Consider the following 17,942-nt stretch of genomic DNA (forward strand, 5'->3'; position numbering starts at 1 on the left):
ACATGACACTCCTAGGAGACAAAAAGTTGGGACATCAAAATTTGTGCCAAAATCCCCACAAGCTATTTTTGAAAATGCATTAAAAGTGAGGATGATGGATCATTCCCTAAAATGCCCTTGAACCTGTAAGAAAAGATTCAGTACAAATAACTGGGAGGTCCTTCAGGGCCATTCACAGCCAGTGGTAGAAGACCCTCCTGTCTCCCCCCCCTTTCTTTTTTTTTTTTTTTTTTTAAATGGTCACAGCTTAGCAAACCTTTCACAGATCACTCCCCACAAACATTTCTCAGCTCCAACTTTCAGAATTGTAAAGTGAGAATAATGGCTACTAACAGATAGTAAATCCTGGAGGTGATCAATTTTTCAGATGATTAAATGGCACTGCACAAAACATTCACATACTCCTTCCTACATCTTTGTGTTTGGATACATGCTCATGGACTAGAAGACTTTTTGCTCTGAAAGCCTTCTATTGTATTTAACTCAAGAAATTTAAAGACTTCTCCAAGGCTTCATATAAACACATCCAGAAAACCAGTAAAAAAGACAAGGAGGAATTTGCAAAGCAGCTTATTTTACAATGGGAAAATAATTCCTGGAACTGGAAATACAATATTTTTATAGTACCATCCATCAATCAGAATCTAAGAGTCAGGTTGATCATAGATATCTCAACATTTTACACCAGAAACAGGCTAAAGGGAAAGGCTTGCTTAAAGCAAAAATGTAAGGGTTTATTTCATAATCCATCAGCTAATTCCCCCCTACACACACATCACCTTCCTGAACAGAAGGCACTTAACCAGCACACTTCGAGAACAGCAACCATACTCCACACTGCAAATCAATTCAAAGTGACTTGACTGAAACTAGCTGGTCATTATGATTACAAAAAATGCTTCTTAAATTCAGTGCATTACATGGCGTTACGGGAAATCAAGGAAAAGTTCAGCTGAATCAGTATGCAAGACTGCCAAAGCACGGAGAACTATTAAATGCAAACAATGAGACAGGCAGCATCAGGACAAGCGCTAGGACCTCTTGTGCCCCGTCTCTGAGCACACTCCCCTTGAATAAGGCAAAAAGCTTAGGAAATCTAGTATTTTTAGACTCGTACGTTGTAGCTACTTTTGATTTATATAAGTGAAGTGTTACTTCTTTCCAAAGTCCTTGCTGTAACTAAGTACATTAAAATACTGGCCCATTCGTGCATTAAGCTGCAATTTCCAAGGGTTCAGAACTAAAAGAAGTTTTCACATCCAATTTTCCTTTTGATGACTTGAGATGTACTCCCCAACTTCCCCTAGAGGCAACATAAATTTTGCATCTAGCTAACCAGTCCAAATATTATTTTTTAAATTAAACATTTTTGCTTTCATTTTGGGTAAAAGTATTTTTGAAAACTTCTGTGAAACATGGAGGTTTCCAATGACATTTTTGCCACACAGGCAGTATAGAAACTTTACAACAAAACTGCAATTAAAAAGTAGGCTGCAGTGAAATATCAAAGAACTTCTAAAAGAAGAATTTACCATCTGAAACATTATTAAATGAAGAAACTGGAAGCTCAGGCATCGGTGTATTTGGGGAAGGACTGTATTCAATACTCAGAGGGATCTTGAGACACGTGAGAAATTAGACCATCGTTTCAAAGGAGAGCATTTTTAACCATCTGTTCTGCAAGCTGGTACTAGTAAACATTTTTCTAAACAAATAATTCTGTAATTGAATTGGCCCAACTAAGCAGCTACATTAAACACAGAAGTGAAATTCAAATGTCCATGCAGAGTCTTGAGTACATGGTGCCTGTTTATCGCAGATCTCAGTACACCCATAACCACAAGAGCAGGACTGGATTTTCCCTTGAATAAACTATGAGCTGGCAGAAAAGCAAAGGTAATACAACTCAAAACAATGCAAAGTAGTTTTTTAATGTCATAACTCAATACATTGCATACAGTTGGAAATATGCATCTGAATATACAGTACAAATATACAGGTTCTTAAACTGAAATCTTACAGGTTACCTACTGGTAAAGACTTTAAATGCATTTTCAATTTTATTATATAAAGGAGAGAAAGCTACGCTTTATAATGAACAGGTCTAACATGTATTTCTCATCAGTCACTGTTAGAGAGCATTCAGATACTCTGACAACTGATCTATGTATGAACCAGCAGCTGTGATACTCCTTTGACAGTTTTTTCTTGGTTTAACTTATTTTGAAGTTTGGATTACAGAGATCTATGTACCATATCAGATCTTTAATACTGCCAGTCTTGGTTTTATCCAAAAGATGAAATCTGAGGGAAACAGAAGACATGAATGTTTAAACAGTCATTTCCAAATATATGTAATACTTTCTCCATCCACAAATCATCCCTACATTGCCAAAAAGAAAATAAAAATGTCAGTTTAGTTTTTATTCTGAAAGTTCCCTTTTTAAGCATGCATGGGGTTGCTGTTCCAGTCAAGTAACTTTGGACTGTAAGAAGTGTGTCACGATTTGTTTATGCTACAGAATTGGATAATTATGCAGTATTTCAGCCATCTTCCCAAACACAGATAAGCCACTCTTTCTAAGACTGCATTGTGTATTAAGGTTAAAAAGTCTTAGTTTTAGCTGTCTAAATGGCAATCCAATATTAAATAAATCAACTTTGAAATATTGCATGTTCACAGCTTTGATACCAAACTTTGCATTTTGCCATAAAGAATACTAATCACTGTACATGTGAAAAAGCTTCAGCCTAAGTACAATATAAATCAAAACAGTTTCAACGACATTCTCTATACATATTTAACCTTGAAAATAACTCTTTCAGAAAGCTACGAAAGATAGCTTTTGATCCTCTGCTGCCAGTTCAAGGGTGTTGATATCACTATATTTTTGTCTCATTGCCAATTAAATACACTGAAATAGAAAAGTCTTCAAAACCACCACCAACAAAAAATACAGTAACGTTAATTTTTGATAGTCACTAATTCAGCCCCTGATGGCAATCAGCTCTGTGAGCCAGCACAGAATCTCACCTCAATCCCACACACTAGAAGGGGACAGACCAGAGTCATCACTGGATGCAAGAGACATTCTTACTCCAGCAAAGCACCCACAGAACAGGAAAAAACAGGCCAAGAAACAGGAACTGAGAAATACTCCAGCTTATCTGAAAACTACAACACACATCTCGAGCGTGTCTCGCTAGGTAGGAGCTGCCTCAAATGATTCAGCGTGCCAGGAGAACTGACAGAGCCGTCAACTTTTAGCAGAGACTCTCCATGTTTTTAGCACACTCTGAATGTGCCAAGTCCAAATTAATTTTCCTATCTGGAACAGAATCAAGAAGCGAGTAAGGCCCTTGTAGCATGGCAGAACAAAACCCCGTTCCCTTACCACTGAACAATTAAGAACCAAGGGTTTATCTCCATGAAGCAGGCCCAGGACTGGGCCATGAAACAGGCAAGGCAAAAACATGACATCAGAGTTCCTGCTCTTCTCCATAAGCAGAGAGCCAAAAGCCTTGTACATCACGTAATTCCAGCATTACAGCCACCTCCTCCTCTTCAAGCTGGAAATTTCAACCTTTATTCCTTCCAGTCCCTTAGTAACACCCCTGTCGAACAGTCTTTTGATCAGCTGTAGCCCAAAATACTGGCGATAAAGCCACCTTCCAAGGCCCTCTGACAGCTCCTTCGTCGGTTTTGCTGTCCCCTCGACGTGCCTCTTCTCACTCCACCCTTCCTCAGGCTCACCCTGTGCCTCCCCACCGAGCTGAGATCCTCCCTGGAGGTACTCCGCTGTCAACATCCGGCCCGTATCGGCCCGATCTCATACCCAACTCCCTCACACTCCTCCGAGGCGCTGCGCTGCCAGCATCCTCCCCAGTTCCCCATCTGATCGTACACCCAATCCTCCCAGGCACCTCCTTCGCTCCCTGCCAGCGATGGCAACGCTCACCACCACCCCTTCCTGAGCACTCCCAAGCTGCTGCTGAAAACCCAGACTCCCTCCCCAAATCGGTTCTGCAGGTCATACCTGCCCCTCACGACTGAAAAGCCACGTCCATATTGCTACCCAACTCTAAAAGTTACCGTGAAACCCATTTAAGACACCTTTGTTGGGTTTTATGCATCTGTCTTACATTTGAAGGGTGAATCCTCACTTTTAAAAAGGTAACTTGAGATGTGGTGTTTTACCGTGGGGGTATTTTAAAAAGTCAGTAGTCAGGACTGCCGTTCACGAAGAGGATTCACCCAAGAGGGTTTTAAACTGACTCATCACTTTTGCCTAAGCCAGTTCCTTATTGAATTAAACTTAATTGCCATAAGCCATTTAAATATCCATCTGCCCTGAGGGTAAGTCAGCTGAGGGAGCTGAACAGGCCAAAACCCACCCTTCCCAAAAAGAGAAAAATGAAATGCTGAATGGCTTATTTTTACCAGCTGGACTTTGTGTGAGGTTGGATAACCACCAGTACCAGTGCGAGAGGTACAAGACCACGTGGCTGGAGGAGAGGGACACTGCTGCTTTCGGCAGCAGGGAACCGCTCGCTCAGTGGTGCTGTATTGTGAAACCTTGCTGAACGTGCACCCTGGGCTGCCACGGAGAGGTAGGGCAAGTACCTCGGGGATGTTCTCCTCTTTGGCTAGCTTCTTGCAGCCAGAAACAAGTTGAAGATTACATAAAAGCTGCGATACTCCCTGGCTTTGCTGGCGAACGTGAGCGGTCACATCTGTAGCAGATAAGACATTCAGGAAGTTCTATTTTTAACTCTAGGCAGAAAAAGTATTAGTTTTACTCTTTCGCCAAAATACTAGCTGAATACTTCTGTTCGGCCTCACGTGCAACTTTACAAAGCTCTACCTTCCAGTAATCAACGTGAAATTATAAACCAACATTACACTGAACAGACACCTCTGTGGTGCTTGTTAACAGGACTTTGTCTGCTATAGATAAGTTCTTAATTTTTTTATTGCCTACAACTCATTTGTTCTTATGTTTGCCTACTGCTGTCACTATATTTACATTTGCTGAAAACGTGAAGTTGCTATCTCCCAGACTAAACTTATCACTAGAATCCAAGCCTAAATAGGATTTTTTTCTTGAGATAACAGAACTTAAGACCCTAGCCTCATGACATTTCAAGTCTTGTATTCTCACACGTGCGGTTTATAGATCTTGAAAAGCGGACACTCCCTCCCCAACCCTTTCAAAAACATTCATGCAAATACTTAATTTTCTTCTGACAATGCTTGGTGCTGTTTAATGACACTAAATACAACCACTATGTCTACAGTGACTCACATATGCATTGGTTTACATGCAGAAGAAACAGCAAAGTACCTTTTCAGATAATTTTGAGCACTAACAACATCTGACAGACCAAGGTTTCTCAGAGTATCAGATCCAACTTATAGGCGAGGCAGCCAATACCTCTGCACAGAACCCTCCAAGAATTAGCTCTTGTAACACGTGCCGTTATATTGCTGTAGCTCACTGAAGTCACGAGCCCTAATTTAGTCCTTTCTAGCAAGCACACAAACACAGCAAGGCAGGTGTCTGCATTCCCTGACTGCTGAAAATACTTAAATACCTCCATTTAGAATTCACTAAAAACTACACGTGCACAGGAAAAAAAAAAAAAAAACACTAAAAAACTTTTACCTTTAACAAAGTACTAAGAAGCTTAACAACGCTCTTTGCTAACGAGGTAAACTTGGCTCAGTAGCTGTTTGGATGCCTTACGACATGTGAATTAGGTCTTGCAGTTTTATGCTAACTAAGCCAGATTTTCAAAGTATATATATGTTAACCTGTAAAAACCAATCAAATAAATCCTAATTCACTACTATTGTACTGAAAGGACAACTTTTCATTTTCAGGAAGAAAGAGTGGATGCCTCCCACTTCTACTTTCTGAGACACTGAAACATTACTACAAACATTTAAAAATGTTTATCCTCAATTACTGGAGGTATAGCACTCATTTTTGACAATATCATATTACAAGAGTAGTTTATCAGAAAATGCGAACACTTACTTCATACAGGTATTGCTTACTTCATACAGGTATCTAATTCAGAGAGCTGAGACCAAGAAAAAGATATAATAATTCAAAATTTATTTACCATGAACCGGCTCGTTAACATTTACTTGTTATCAGAATCTAACAATTGAAAGCAAGGACTAAGTTTGAAAATACACAAACATTAATCCTGAGACACTCACACCTATGCTTATTTTGAATCATAAGCAACTTCATACAAGTGCCAATATAAAAGTTAAACATCTGCTTGTTTGATGACCTACCAGCCAGAATAAAAAAAAAAATAGATATATGAATAGAATAGAATGTATCTCTCTTCTGAATGGCAAAGAAATGTATCATGGCATATATATATGTGACACTTTCAAAACAAATGTCAGCTACGGTGTACCTTTAAAAATATTACTGGACTATTTTGAACAAGAACTAGAGCACAAGTATGTCCCGATGGGTCGGGGGCTTAGGGCAGTGCAGCCCTCTCTCCCCGCACATGCTGCAGCCTGTACTCCCAGCCACATGCCAGGAGAGCAGTCGCACAGCTGCACGGCTTTCCCATCCACGCTGTGACTGCATCCAGGCTTGACATTTGCAAAGAAAATTCAAAACATCTGGATCTCGAGTAGTACTTTATATGCATTGTTTTTCATATAAATTCTACCAAGTCCACTGTATTTACTGCTAACTTGAGGTAACCACATGATGCAAAACTGCAGTGACCCAGATGTCTCAAGCGACAGGGGTAAACTGCATTTCGTCCTTGCCGTGTTCAGAGAAACAACGCAGAGAAACTCTCCACTTCCTAATGAAAGTATGGCTGCTCTGCCAATCCATATGAGATATATTTAGCTAGATATATTATATATAGGTCAAGTGATGTATCATGCAACGGAGGCAGCAAAAATAGATGCTCACAGACAATGGGGCTTCAACTGATAGCTGACTTAGGCAAAAAAAACGAATCGGATAATTTCATCTAGAGAGCTAAAGGAGTAGAAAAACTATTCCAGCATTTAATATCTCTTATTATTAAAAAAATATATCCTATTTCTGGTTTTAACTTCTGACTATCGAGACACTATTATAAATCTATTAAACAAAAGAGATCTGAAGTCTCAGGTACCATAACCTCTTTTTACGATCAGCACTCAAACCACTTCTTAAACACCTCTTCAACCAAGTAAGTTCAGCTCCCTTGCTCTCATGGGAGACCATGTTTTCCAGATCCGTACTCACTCTTTTTTTTTTTTTTTGGACAGCCATCTTCATCTCTTGTGAGCTTAGCTCTGACAGCCTAAGGAGCTAATTTATAAAATCATAACCAAATATGTTATTTCGGTATTTCTGCTCACCTTGAATGATTTTCAAAGCATCACTTCCAAAAATACTTTTCTGTACCCTATAGGTTAATTTTTTTTTTTAACATTAGTCTGCATCACACAGTCAAATAAAACACATGATTTAACTCTGTCCTATCATCATCATGTTTTCAGAGTGAATATTAAAATGATCAACAGTTAATTTGTTTTCTTCCCATTCCACAAATAGCATTAGTTCAAAACAAAAATGTGAGCTAATGCAGGTGACAAAATACAACAGAAAGGAAGTGGACAAGAAAAGTCTGAAAACTAAGAACTTAGTGCAAACTTTCAAAAACCGTGGTGGTACTGATTTTTTGCCTTCATCTTTCCCACGCTCGGCAAGAGAAGCATTTGAATTGTAATGCTGAATGACACTAACTGTAACTCGCAGTGCTGGGGTTTAAGCCCAGCCTAGAAAAATGCTATTTGTGATTTAAACGATTCTCCTGATTGTTAATGGGCTGCTGAATACTGTCAGCTGGACAGATACAATGCAATACGCTGGCAGATACTCTCTGGCCTTGACAAAGAGGCCACTGCCTTTCCAAGAGTACCACACATGGGTGCTCCAGAAGATCCTTTGCCTCACTAGAGGCACGTCTTCCAGTTTCAGCAAACGTTTGAGTAGCCCTTCTAATCTATTTCACTTCCCAGGCTCTGCCCTCAGAGCTGCTCCTCTCCATGTATCAATGGGGGCAAGATATGAAAAGGTTTGTCACTAAAAATGCTCTCGATACAAAGTAACAATAGCTAAGCAACTTTAACCCGTAGTTTTCTAGCTTTGAACATTTGACAGGAATCTGGTTTAAGTTTCCCATTCGCGATCTCCTATTCCTTTATAAAAACCGAACTGGGGAAAGAGAAGTCGCATGACGCAGCACCACACTTTGCTTTGCTGCGAACAGTGGCTAACAGACCACATCGTCAGAGCAGCTAGCAGTAACAGCCTTTGTCCTGCTTCACAGAAAGAAGAGACGAGCTGGGTAATACAGACACTTGCTAAACAGCAAATAAATGATGAGAATGAGGAACCCTGAAATAGTTTGGGAGAAACAGCCAGCACTTCTGGACTTTTCTGCCCATTACCCACTTCCTCGAGCTCTTCTGCAATGCATTCCTAATAATGCATACCTGCCTAGTGACTTCCTGAAGCCAACTCCTTTCAAGCACACTACCCCTTCCCGCTTATTTCGACCTTCCATAATTCAGATTTTTCATCAGTCTCCTCGTCCGGCACATCTTACACTGCCTCAGGTTTCACACGTCGTTCTTATCCTCCACCTTCGAAGTCTCTCCTTCTCCACCTAGACTCCCCAGGCTTCCCAGCACGCACATTTTCTGCCTCTGAAGACTCCTCATCCCACGCCGGTGCTCCTTCTTTTCCCTCGGGGTTCCCTGCACAGCCAGCAGAGAGCTGACACCCTCACACCCTGAACCCTCACCAGACCGGTTTCTTCTCACCTGTTTTTCCCTGTCCTACAGGTTTTCAGTCCAGTTCCCCTACTTTTTGCTTCCCAGGCTTCAGGTGCCTTCTCCCTACCCCCAGCTCCTGATTTGCTTTGCTTGCTCTTCACAGCCCTCCAAAACATCCCCCCTCCTGTCAAATCCCAAGGCCAACCCCTCTTGTTCCAACCCACCTCCTCTACAAGGCCAGGGTTCTTTCTCCCTGGGTTCAAGTTCAGCAGCTTCGAGAACTAAGATGCTGCTGAGGACACAGGACAGAAGAGCTACCTGATTTCAATAAAGATACCAGCAGTCCAGCTTGCAGGAAGCTTCTGCAAATGCAGCTGCTACGAATACAACTCTTTACCCAACCCATATGAATTTTTCAAAGCCTCCCAAACTGGCCAAGATGGATTATTTCTCCATGCAAAAACGCTGCTACACCTTGCGAGTTTAAAATCCTCATTCCAAACCAAGATGATTTAAATCTTCAAACAAACAAACATGACAACTCACATTAAGAAGCTGAAGGAGACAAATCAAATCATCTCCCCTGGTGAGGTTCTGCAAAAACAACGCTATGTCTTAGCTGAAGTTTCCACAAGCAAAAAAATCTAACAAAACTCACCAGCTTGGAAAGCTTTTGCCAACAGTTTTGGCAAAGCTCTAATCACTTGAAAACACAGCCTTGTAACAAACAGCAACCGTAATAAGAGTTGGTGCCGCAAAGATCATCAATATCAACCACAAATGCAGTCAGTCTTTTATAAGAACATTTACAATCCCGTTATTGACCAGCATCTCAATATACTAAGTACTGTGCAAACACAAGATAAAAAGGCCATTTGCTGCCTTGAAGAGCTTACAATCTATTAAGATAAAAGACAACTACTACAGCAAGAAGAAAACATGCACTGAATGGTTCCACCTTAAGATCTACAGGATCTGCTAGACAACTGTCTAGCAATCTACACAGATCAACACAATAATCTCCGTCAACCTAACCACTGATTTGATACCAAAGAAGCTTCTCAAATCTGCTCTTTTTATCACTCTCCTACTGTTCTCCCTTTTCTTTATTCAATTTTTCCTACCATAAAAAAAAAAAATCATATGGCATCCACTTCTAGGTCCTTTATCCCCTTTCAGTCTGTTACCTTGACTTACCTCTTGCTCCTGTCACCTTCTTTCCCAAACCCCCAAATCCTTCATACAGCACATTTCTCATTCCTTAACGTCTCAAAATAGCATTTCCTTCTCTTCTTGGCTTCAACGGGATATTTTTTCCTTAAATCAAATAACCGCTTCATATTAAATTCACTAACCTAACTACAAAAGGCTGAGGAATCTCAAAGGGAATGCTGAAAAGAAAAACAAACTATTAAGTCCCAGCTACAGAGAAAGAGGAGCCCGTGGGGATGCTTATAGGATTACTGCCCATAGGAAAGCTTGGAGGTGCTGATTCTCAGAGTCCTGACCATGTGCAACACGGCCTGAGGTCCCATCATTTCGTCCAATTGGACCAAAATGAAACCAACGCACAGGCACAGAAACAGGGGGCCGATCTGTCGCTCTATGCCAAACGGACAATGCTGAGGCATATATGATACCAAACACATTACTCGAACTTACTTTTTCAAGTTCTTTTTGCAGAGAAAAACAGCTTCAGCACCATCTCCCTGCTGCTCTGACCTTTCCTTCCCAAACTTTGGCAGAACACAACTAACCTGATCCCTTCCTACTTTGCTGCTGCCCCCAGGAATCTGAATAGCTGCAATGAAACCTAAAAAGACCGGCCACCTTCTGCTACGCAAAACACAGCCATCTCACTGCATTAACAACAGCAGTCTGTTCTCAGCCAGGGATGAACTCTTCAATCATAAAACTCGCTTCTGCTGCTTGAATTCTGTAGAAACTGTTGACATTTCCTCGTGAAAACGTTGTGTCTTTTCTACCTGCCCCAATATAACTGTCTCAATCTCTGCTCTACAGCCTGTTCTCCTCACTTGAAAAATAAATCTCGGTTTAAACACTGGTGTGAAGTATTTAAAGAAATTTTCAAACGTCGTGTGGCATTTCAATTATTTCTTCAAAACATGAGGTCCTAATTTGAGCAGTGCTATTCGAATTGAATGGCGCTACATCGCCACTGAATTTAAACACTGCAGCGAATTGCTAACTCTTTTTCTTTGCTGTCTCTACATAAAGTACTCCAGGAGACGGAACTGCATACCCCCTGAAATTTAATGGAAAGGACGGCATGCAGAGAATCCACAGACACGTTATTATGTCATCGGTTACCTTTAAAACAGAGTATTACAAGTAAGCGAACGTTAAAAAACACACAGATTGCTGCAGAAAAAAATGCGCTAAAGCATAATAACAAGTATTTAATACATCAGCAAAAAATATGTGCATGCGTAAGTACGTCTAAACAACGAGACAAAAGATCTTGATCTCGTAGGTAAATATTTAGGCTCTTTAAACAGTTATGCATCATTGTGCAAGACGGCAGGAATTGCTCAAATTACTCCAGTCTTTAACCCAGACTGCGCTTAAATGTTTCTGTGGCCTGCTTAACATTCCAGGCATAGTTCTGGCAAGGTAGTTCTGGCCGAAGTTCAAACTGTCCTTGTCCAACTTTCACTTACTATAAAAACATTGTTTAATATAGAAAAGCATACACAGAGACATATGTTTCTTATTTTGCAGACACCTCGAATACTGACACTTGTGTTCAGCAGCTCCGTGTGGAAATTTTTAGGCGAGTGCTTTCAAAGCGAGGGTGTATTCGCCAGGCGGCACCCGCTACGGATATTTCCCCACTTCCACAAGTTTTAAGCTCTAACGCGCTCTTCATGGGCTGCAGGCAGCTCTGCCGAAGGGTGCACACCCCAAAGGGTGTCAAGCCCCTCGGGATTTACCCAGGGCCACCGAGACCTGGGTCCAGCCCAGCCGCACCGGCTGCCCCGGGACAAGGCAGGGCTCGCAGCGGAGCCCGCGCTGGTCACAGCGCCTGCAGGAACGCACCGGCTTGCGCCGCGTTATCCGTACGAGGAGGCAATCCACCAAACCGCCTCGGCGTGCCCCGAGCCGCTGCCCGTTAGCCGGGGCCGGTTAATAAACCAACGCGGCCAAAGCCGCCCGGTTAAGGCACGGCGGGGCCAGACCAGCCCGTGAAAAACCGAACCGGGGGGGCCCGGACCCCGCTCCCGCTCCCCAGGCCGGGCCGTGCCGGGCCAGGCCGGAGCGGTGCCCCCGCGCCCCTCGCGGCCACGCCGGGGCCGAGGCGGCTCCAAGCCGCGGGGGCTGGCAGCAGCGGGGCGCGGCGCTGGGGCCCCGCTCGGCCCGACACGGCCCGGCTCGGCCCGGCCCGGCTCGGCCCCCGCCCGCCTCCCCGCCGCCCACACCCTGCCCGCGGCCGCGGCGAGGAAAATGTCGCCGCCGGGCCGCCGGGCAAACGAAGCCGGGAGCCGAGAGCGGGCCCGGGGGGGGCTCCGGGCGGGACGAGCCGAGCCGAGCCGGGGGCTCCCCCCCTCCTGCTCCTGCTCCTGCCCCGTACCTGTCCCGGGGGTCGATCCACGAGGTCTGCCGGGTGTTGTGGTCGATGTAGAAGACGCGCCCGTCGAAGTCCCTCGCCTCCTCCCAGCCGGCGGGCAGCGGCAGCTCCGAGCTCTCCCGGCCCCGCTGCCCGCCCGCCGCCGGCCCGCCGCCGCCGCCGCCCTGCCCCGCCGCCCCTTGCTGCTGCCGCCGCCGCCGGCCGCCGCTCAGCCACGGCATGGCCGCCCCGCCGCCGGGCCGCCGCCGCCCAGCTCCGGCCGAAACCCGCTCCCCGCCCGCCGCCGCCGCCGCCGCCGGGGCAGCTCCCGTCCCGCCCGGGCCGCGGCCGCCCGCCGCTTCCTCCTCCTCCTCCTCCTCCTCCAGCACTAGCAGGCGGCCCCGCGGGCAGCGGGACTCGGGCGGCTCCGGCTGCGCCGCGCCGGGCTCATCCTCCCCCGCGCCAGCCCCGCTCGGCGCCGGGACCAGCCCCGCCGCGGCTCCAAACCCCGCCCGGGCCCTGCCCCTGCCCCTGCCCCTGCCCCGCGCCGCCGCCGCGGCTCCCGGCCCCCGAGCTCGGCCCGCCGGCCCGAGCGCCCCCGCCCCGCCGCTCAGCGCCCCGCCGCCTCCCCCCGCTGCCGCTCCCGCCCGCCGCCTGCCCCGGCCCCGGCCCCGGCCCCGGCCATCTTCCCGCCCGCCCTCCCTCGCCAGGGCCCGGCCCCCGCCGCCGCCTCCACCCCGCCCGCCCGTTCCCACGCCGCCGAGGGCCGGGCCGGGCCCCGCGGGGAGCGGCGCTTCCCTCCCTGCCTCCCTCCCGCCCGGGGCACCGGCCCCTTCCCCCGGCTCGGCTCGGCACGGCCCGGCCCGGCCCGGCCGCCCCTTCCTCTGCGGCCTGCGGGGGAGGCGGGAGGGAGGCGCCGCGGAAGCCGGGCCCGAGCCCGGCCCGGCCGCTGCCCCCCGGGGGCGAGGGGCAAGGAGCGGGTGGGTGCGGGCCTGGGCGAGGCGTCGTGCCCGGGCAGCGGGGACGGAGCCCCCCGTGAGGCGCCCGGTGCCCTGCCGGGCGGTGGGGGTGCGTGCATCTGGCTTGCTTGACATCCCTTAACCTCGTCCCGTTTGAAGGCCACGAAGCGGAGCTCCCGCTCCCGTACCGAATTAAATCCCCCCAAACTGCGGTGCTCTGTGCCTGCCCAGGATGCCGGCGTCAGCTAAGCCTTCGGAAACCGGGAAATAAAGAGTTAAGGTGATGCAAACCGAGCCTCTGAAAACGAGGAAAAGAGTTAACAGTTTATTCCAAAACAGCCTTAACTCAGCCCCCTGAAATTGCCAGTACCCTGCCAGGGATTATATTGCGATTCCGATTATGTTCCACTTGCATTTGCCGTTTTAAGTTACAGCTGTATGAACATTAATTGCAGCAGTGCGGATATAAATGCAGGAAATCAGAGGACTTTTGCTGCTGACTTCTTAGGCCTTTGTCTCCCTCCCTCCCCGTACCATTAGTTATCAAAGGAAAGAACAGTTGGATGATAAAGGCAGCACAGATCCCGGGACATATCTGGCATTTTACCTGTTCCGTAGGTTATTTCAGCAGTAGTCAACTGGAGTCTTCTTACCAAGGCTGCCACGAGCAGTGAGGTGTGAAAGGAGAGTACTACGTGGTTCTAACGATGAAAGCGGAACAGCGTGCCTTGCTCTGAAGGCAATGGTGAAGTAGGTTAATAACGTGGTAAAGGGCTGAAATTTAGCAAAGGTGAGGTTATGTCTCTGCAGTAGATTTGATCTTCCAACGCATGACAGCTTATGTTGAGCTGAGCTCTTCTCAACGGAGGTTTTGTTTCAGCAAAGAGTGGGTGTCAGGCTGCCTCATGGTCTGGAGAGATCAGCAGGCGGCATCCCCAGGAGCCATGTGCTGGTTGTGTAGCATGGATGTTTGTAAGGCATATTTCAAAGCTAAAGCACGGTACAAGCTCTCTATTTTTCAGGGGTTGCAGTTTCTATTATTTTAATTATGTCTCCCAGGCTTTCAGAGGTTTTATTTAGCTGAGGTAGGCATTCTCAAATGGCACAGGTCTGTATTAGCAATGCCTTGGGACACTGGATTTTCTTGTTCAAAGAGAGAAAAAAAAAACTCCTCTGCACCACAGCTCAACTCTCCCTTCATTGCCTTTAACGGCCTTGCAGCGATTACCTTAGCACAATGTCTGCACAACACAGCACCGTGCCAAGACGCTGCACTAGTTCATAGTACCTGGAAGCAGCAGAGCCGGGTCGTTATAGTAATCCACCAAGACTAATTAGCCCTGCTGAGGATATGTGCAACATAGCTTCCTCTTCCTCATCGCTCCCCACAGTCCCAAGAGAGGCTCCAGCTTCAGCAAGGAACCTATAGACTGAGGCTGCAGAAACAGTAAAGGACTGACCGTGGAGGCAGCAAAAAGGCTTTAGTTTGGGGACAAGGAGCTCAACACGGCGGTGGGCAGAGGGGAAGTGACGGGACCTAATGTGGAACATTTCATTCAGCTCATAGCCCTTTGACTAAATTCTCGTCTTAACTTTGGCAAAGTGCTTCAGGCTAGAGCCAGAACAGGACTTGGCTGGGTTGTGGTTTCTCGGCAGGATTATGACGCACATGTTCCATGTAAAGCATGAGCTGGATGTCCAGTATGGCTTGGATCTCGTGGATGTGTTATAATTGCCATTTAGGACGCATCTGCTGCTGTGTGAAGGACAGGGCCAAGACTTTCAGGTGCACAGTAGTTGCTTCTCCAACTGGTAGGTTACATCTTCCTAAATCTTCAACAAATGTGGAAAAAAAATAAAAAATTAAATCTGTAGATGATGCCTAGGGAAAGTTTGCAGGCTAAACAAGAGAACTAGTCCTGAAAAACTCAGATTTAAAATTGTCCCAGCCTTCAGATTTAACTTTTAGGCTCTCCGTATTTAGAGAAACCTTTAGCTTAGCTCAGGAGTGGAAGCTTCTGAATAAAGGTGTTGGAAAACGTGATTCCAAGAATCCAGCCAGCTGCGCCCAGAGCTGCTTACAGCAGTCAGTAGGAAATGATAGGGCTAGCGGTTGCCACACAAGAATAGAAACTCCCTCTGTCTGCAGCACGCTCGTGCCAAGATGCCAGGCAGGAACTCTCTCAATTATTTTTAAGGCCAGATTGGTGCCCTTCATCGGATGTTACCTCATCCTTTTGCCTGTTCCCTGGGAGGAAATGAACAAAGCATTCAGGAGCCAATGGTTATTTTTGAGCAATATGAAGAGGCATGAAGAGAAGAACCTGAAACAGTTGCCACAGTTTTAATGCCAGAGCACTAATTTGCAATGCATTCTCTGCCATCCTCACCCTGCAATGAAAGCTTACCAAACCTGCATCACTGCTCCCTCCATATCCTTTTTCTTCCTCTTAAACGTCTGTCATACCCCGACAGGAAAAAGAGAAAGAGAAGAACGGACAAAGTGATATAACACAGCATCTCTCTATTTTGGGTTGCAGAAATGAACTCCTCTGCCAAACAAAAGCGACCTATATAATAAGCAACATGTAAGTACACCATAGAAGGCTTAGAAGAGATAGAAGTCTGCCACAGGAGGTGAAATGCTTTCACACATGCCAGCATGTCATATTTCATATGAAAATGTATCTGTTTACATAAACTCGCATAAGTCCCTTGTCTCACTCGTCTCCGTATATTCAGAATATGCATCTTGATTCTCACATATTTCACACACCTTCATTCCGTACCTGTTTTTCTTTACTTGCATTTTTTTCCACCTGCAAACATTGCTCACATATTCACTCATTCCTCAGGCACACCTATTCCCATTAGCTCAAAATTACACACGTAGCCTTTCTTCATGTACCCTCCCTTGCCGTAGTCAGTTTTTACCATCACGGATTCTACGTACACATCTCCTCCACTCTACATGCTCTTATAACCAAGCCCGTAATGGATATCACAACATTTTCCAACGAACACGTAGATAACTTTTCCAGCTGTAGGTTGTACGTAACAAGTTCCAGCTGTCCCACTCTGGAAAAGGGAAAACCCCTTCATTCTGCGTGAAAATCCCAACCTCCTTTGGTACTCCACTTCTTTCTTGCAATTGCTGGGAAATGGCAACTGGGCAGAATTGTTACCTCTGTGCATATAATAACAACTCCACTCCTCACCTTCTAACAGTAGCACTTACTTGCAATTTGTTTCTCATTTTCAATGTGTGATCATAGATGTCTTTTGGAATGGCAGAGTGAAGGCTCCTTCATCATCATTGCCCTTCTGAAGGCCAGCTATCACGGTCATCCTGCAAACTGGGGGGGCTGTTGGGGGTTTCCCTCTCCATACCAAATAAAGTTATGGACTGCATGTGGCAGCCCTTTAACCAGTTGAATTACTGCTGAGAAATCTGTCTCAGGGGAAGGTTCTCCTGGGGCTGCAGTACAGAGATTCGAGCATCCTCCAGCATGGTGGAAACCAGGCTGGCTGCCCAGCTTTTGCAGCTGCAGGCTGGTAGGATGTCTGAAGCTCTTTCGGACAGTTGCTGGGCAAAGGAGAGGTCTGACATGTGGGTTTAAATATGTGAAACAAGAAGCGATGTTGGCCCTTCTGCAGGGTTAGCAATTGAGATGGCCTGGAAGGCAAACTGGATGAGTGCCAATCCCCGTGGGTTACACAGGGGTTCAAGATGGCACAACAGGCAACACAGAGAGTTGCAGTAGGCAGTAGGAGGCATGATCAACAGTCACCCACTACAGAGGAACCAAAGAGCAGCGAACCCTCAACCCTCGTTGGCTGCAGGAGTAAAGGGCCTGTCAGTGACTGTCCACTAGCCCAGGTACAGGCACGAAGAGTGCTGAGAAGCGAAACAGCAGTGTAAAATCACTGAGGGCTTTCAGGGTGCGAAACAGAGGAGGGAGATGTGTCTACGTACATGAGAAGGAAGCATGTCTTTCTGCACACTGAACAGGTCTGATAAGTTCTCCTTGAGGCAGGGTATTCCTACACAGCAAATAGACTGAAAATCCCAAATCAGTGGGAAAAACAAAGGGTAAGTCTGAACCTAACATGAAGACTTATTGAAAGATTTCACAAACAAGTATTTTATCAGGAGGCATTTATATAGGGGAAGATTTGTTCATTCTGTAAAAACAAGACCATCTGAAAAAAAAAAAAAAGGAGTAGTTCTACTAGTTTTTGTAGTCATTGATGTTTTGTCCCCTGATTCTTTTCCTCACGGTAATTCCAATTAAATGGAACATGGACTAGCTATAGTTACAGCCTCCTGGGTCAGTAGTCCACATGCAGCCAAGGAAATAATAACAAGCTATTGTTTGATGCTTCACTTCCTGGTATGGAAATAGCATAAAAAGGCCCAAGAGTTGCACTGCCGTAGTGCATAGTGTACATAGATGGTGGGTGAGGTAGGTAACAAAGGTGATGGCACCTCTAGGCACATGAAGAGAACAGTCCCTTACAGGATTTTTAGTTCAAATCTTGAGGCTGCGGTTAACCTTTGCTTGAATGCAAATCAAGTGCTCGGATATTCGGTGCA

The 17,942-nt window shown here is 46.0% G+C and overlaps 1 protein-coding gene across 3 annotated transcripts in view; it reads right to left on the reverse strand.

Moving 5' to 3' along the window:
* Nucleotides 1–12,756, reverse strand: part of WWC3 (WWC family member 3) — a 100,679-nt gene extending 87,923 nt beyond the window's left edge. The window contains exon 1 of one of the 3 annotated variants that reach the window (XM_066982238.1): nt 12,411–12,756. In XM_066982238.1, coding sequence (XP_066838339.1) covers nt 12,411–12,628 — 218 coding nt within the window. In that variant the 5' untranslated portion in view covers nt 12,629–12,756. The remainder of the gene's footprint in view (nt 1–12,410) is intronic. The other 2 variants (XM_066982231.1, XM_066982236.1) reach the window with 2 other exon arrangements.
* Between the last annotated feature and the right edge of the window lie 5,186 nt (nt 12,757–17,942).

This window comes from Anser cygnoides, chromosome 1 (genome assembly GCF_040182565.1).
Source record: "Anser cygnoides isolate HZ-2024a breed goose chromosome 1, Taihu_goose_T2T_genome, whole genome shotgun sequence".
NCBI lineage: Eukaryota > Metazoa > Chordata > Aves > Anseriformes > Anatidae > Anser > Anser cygnoides.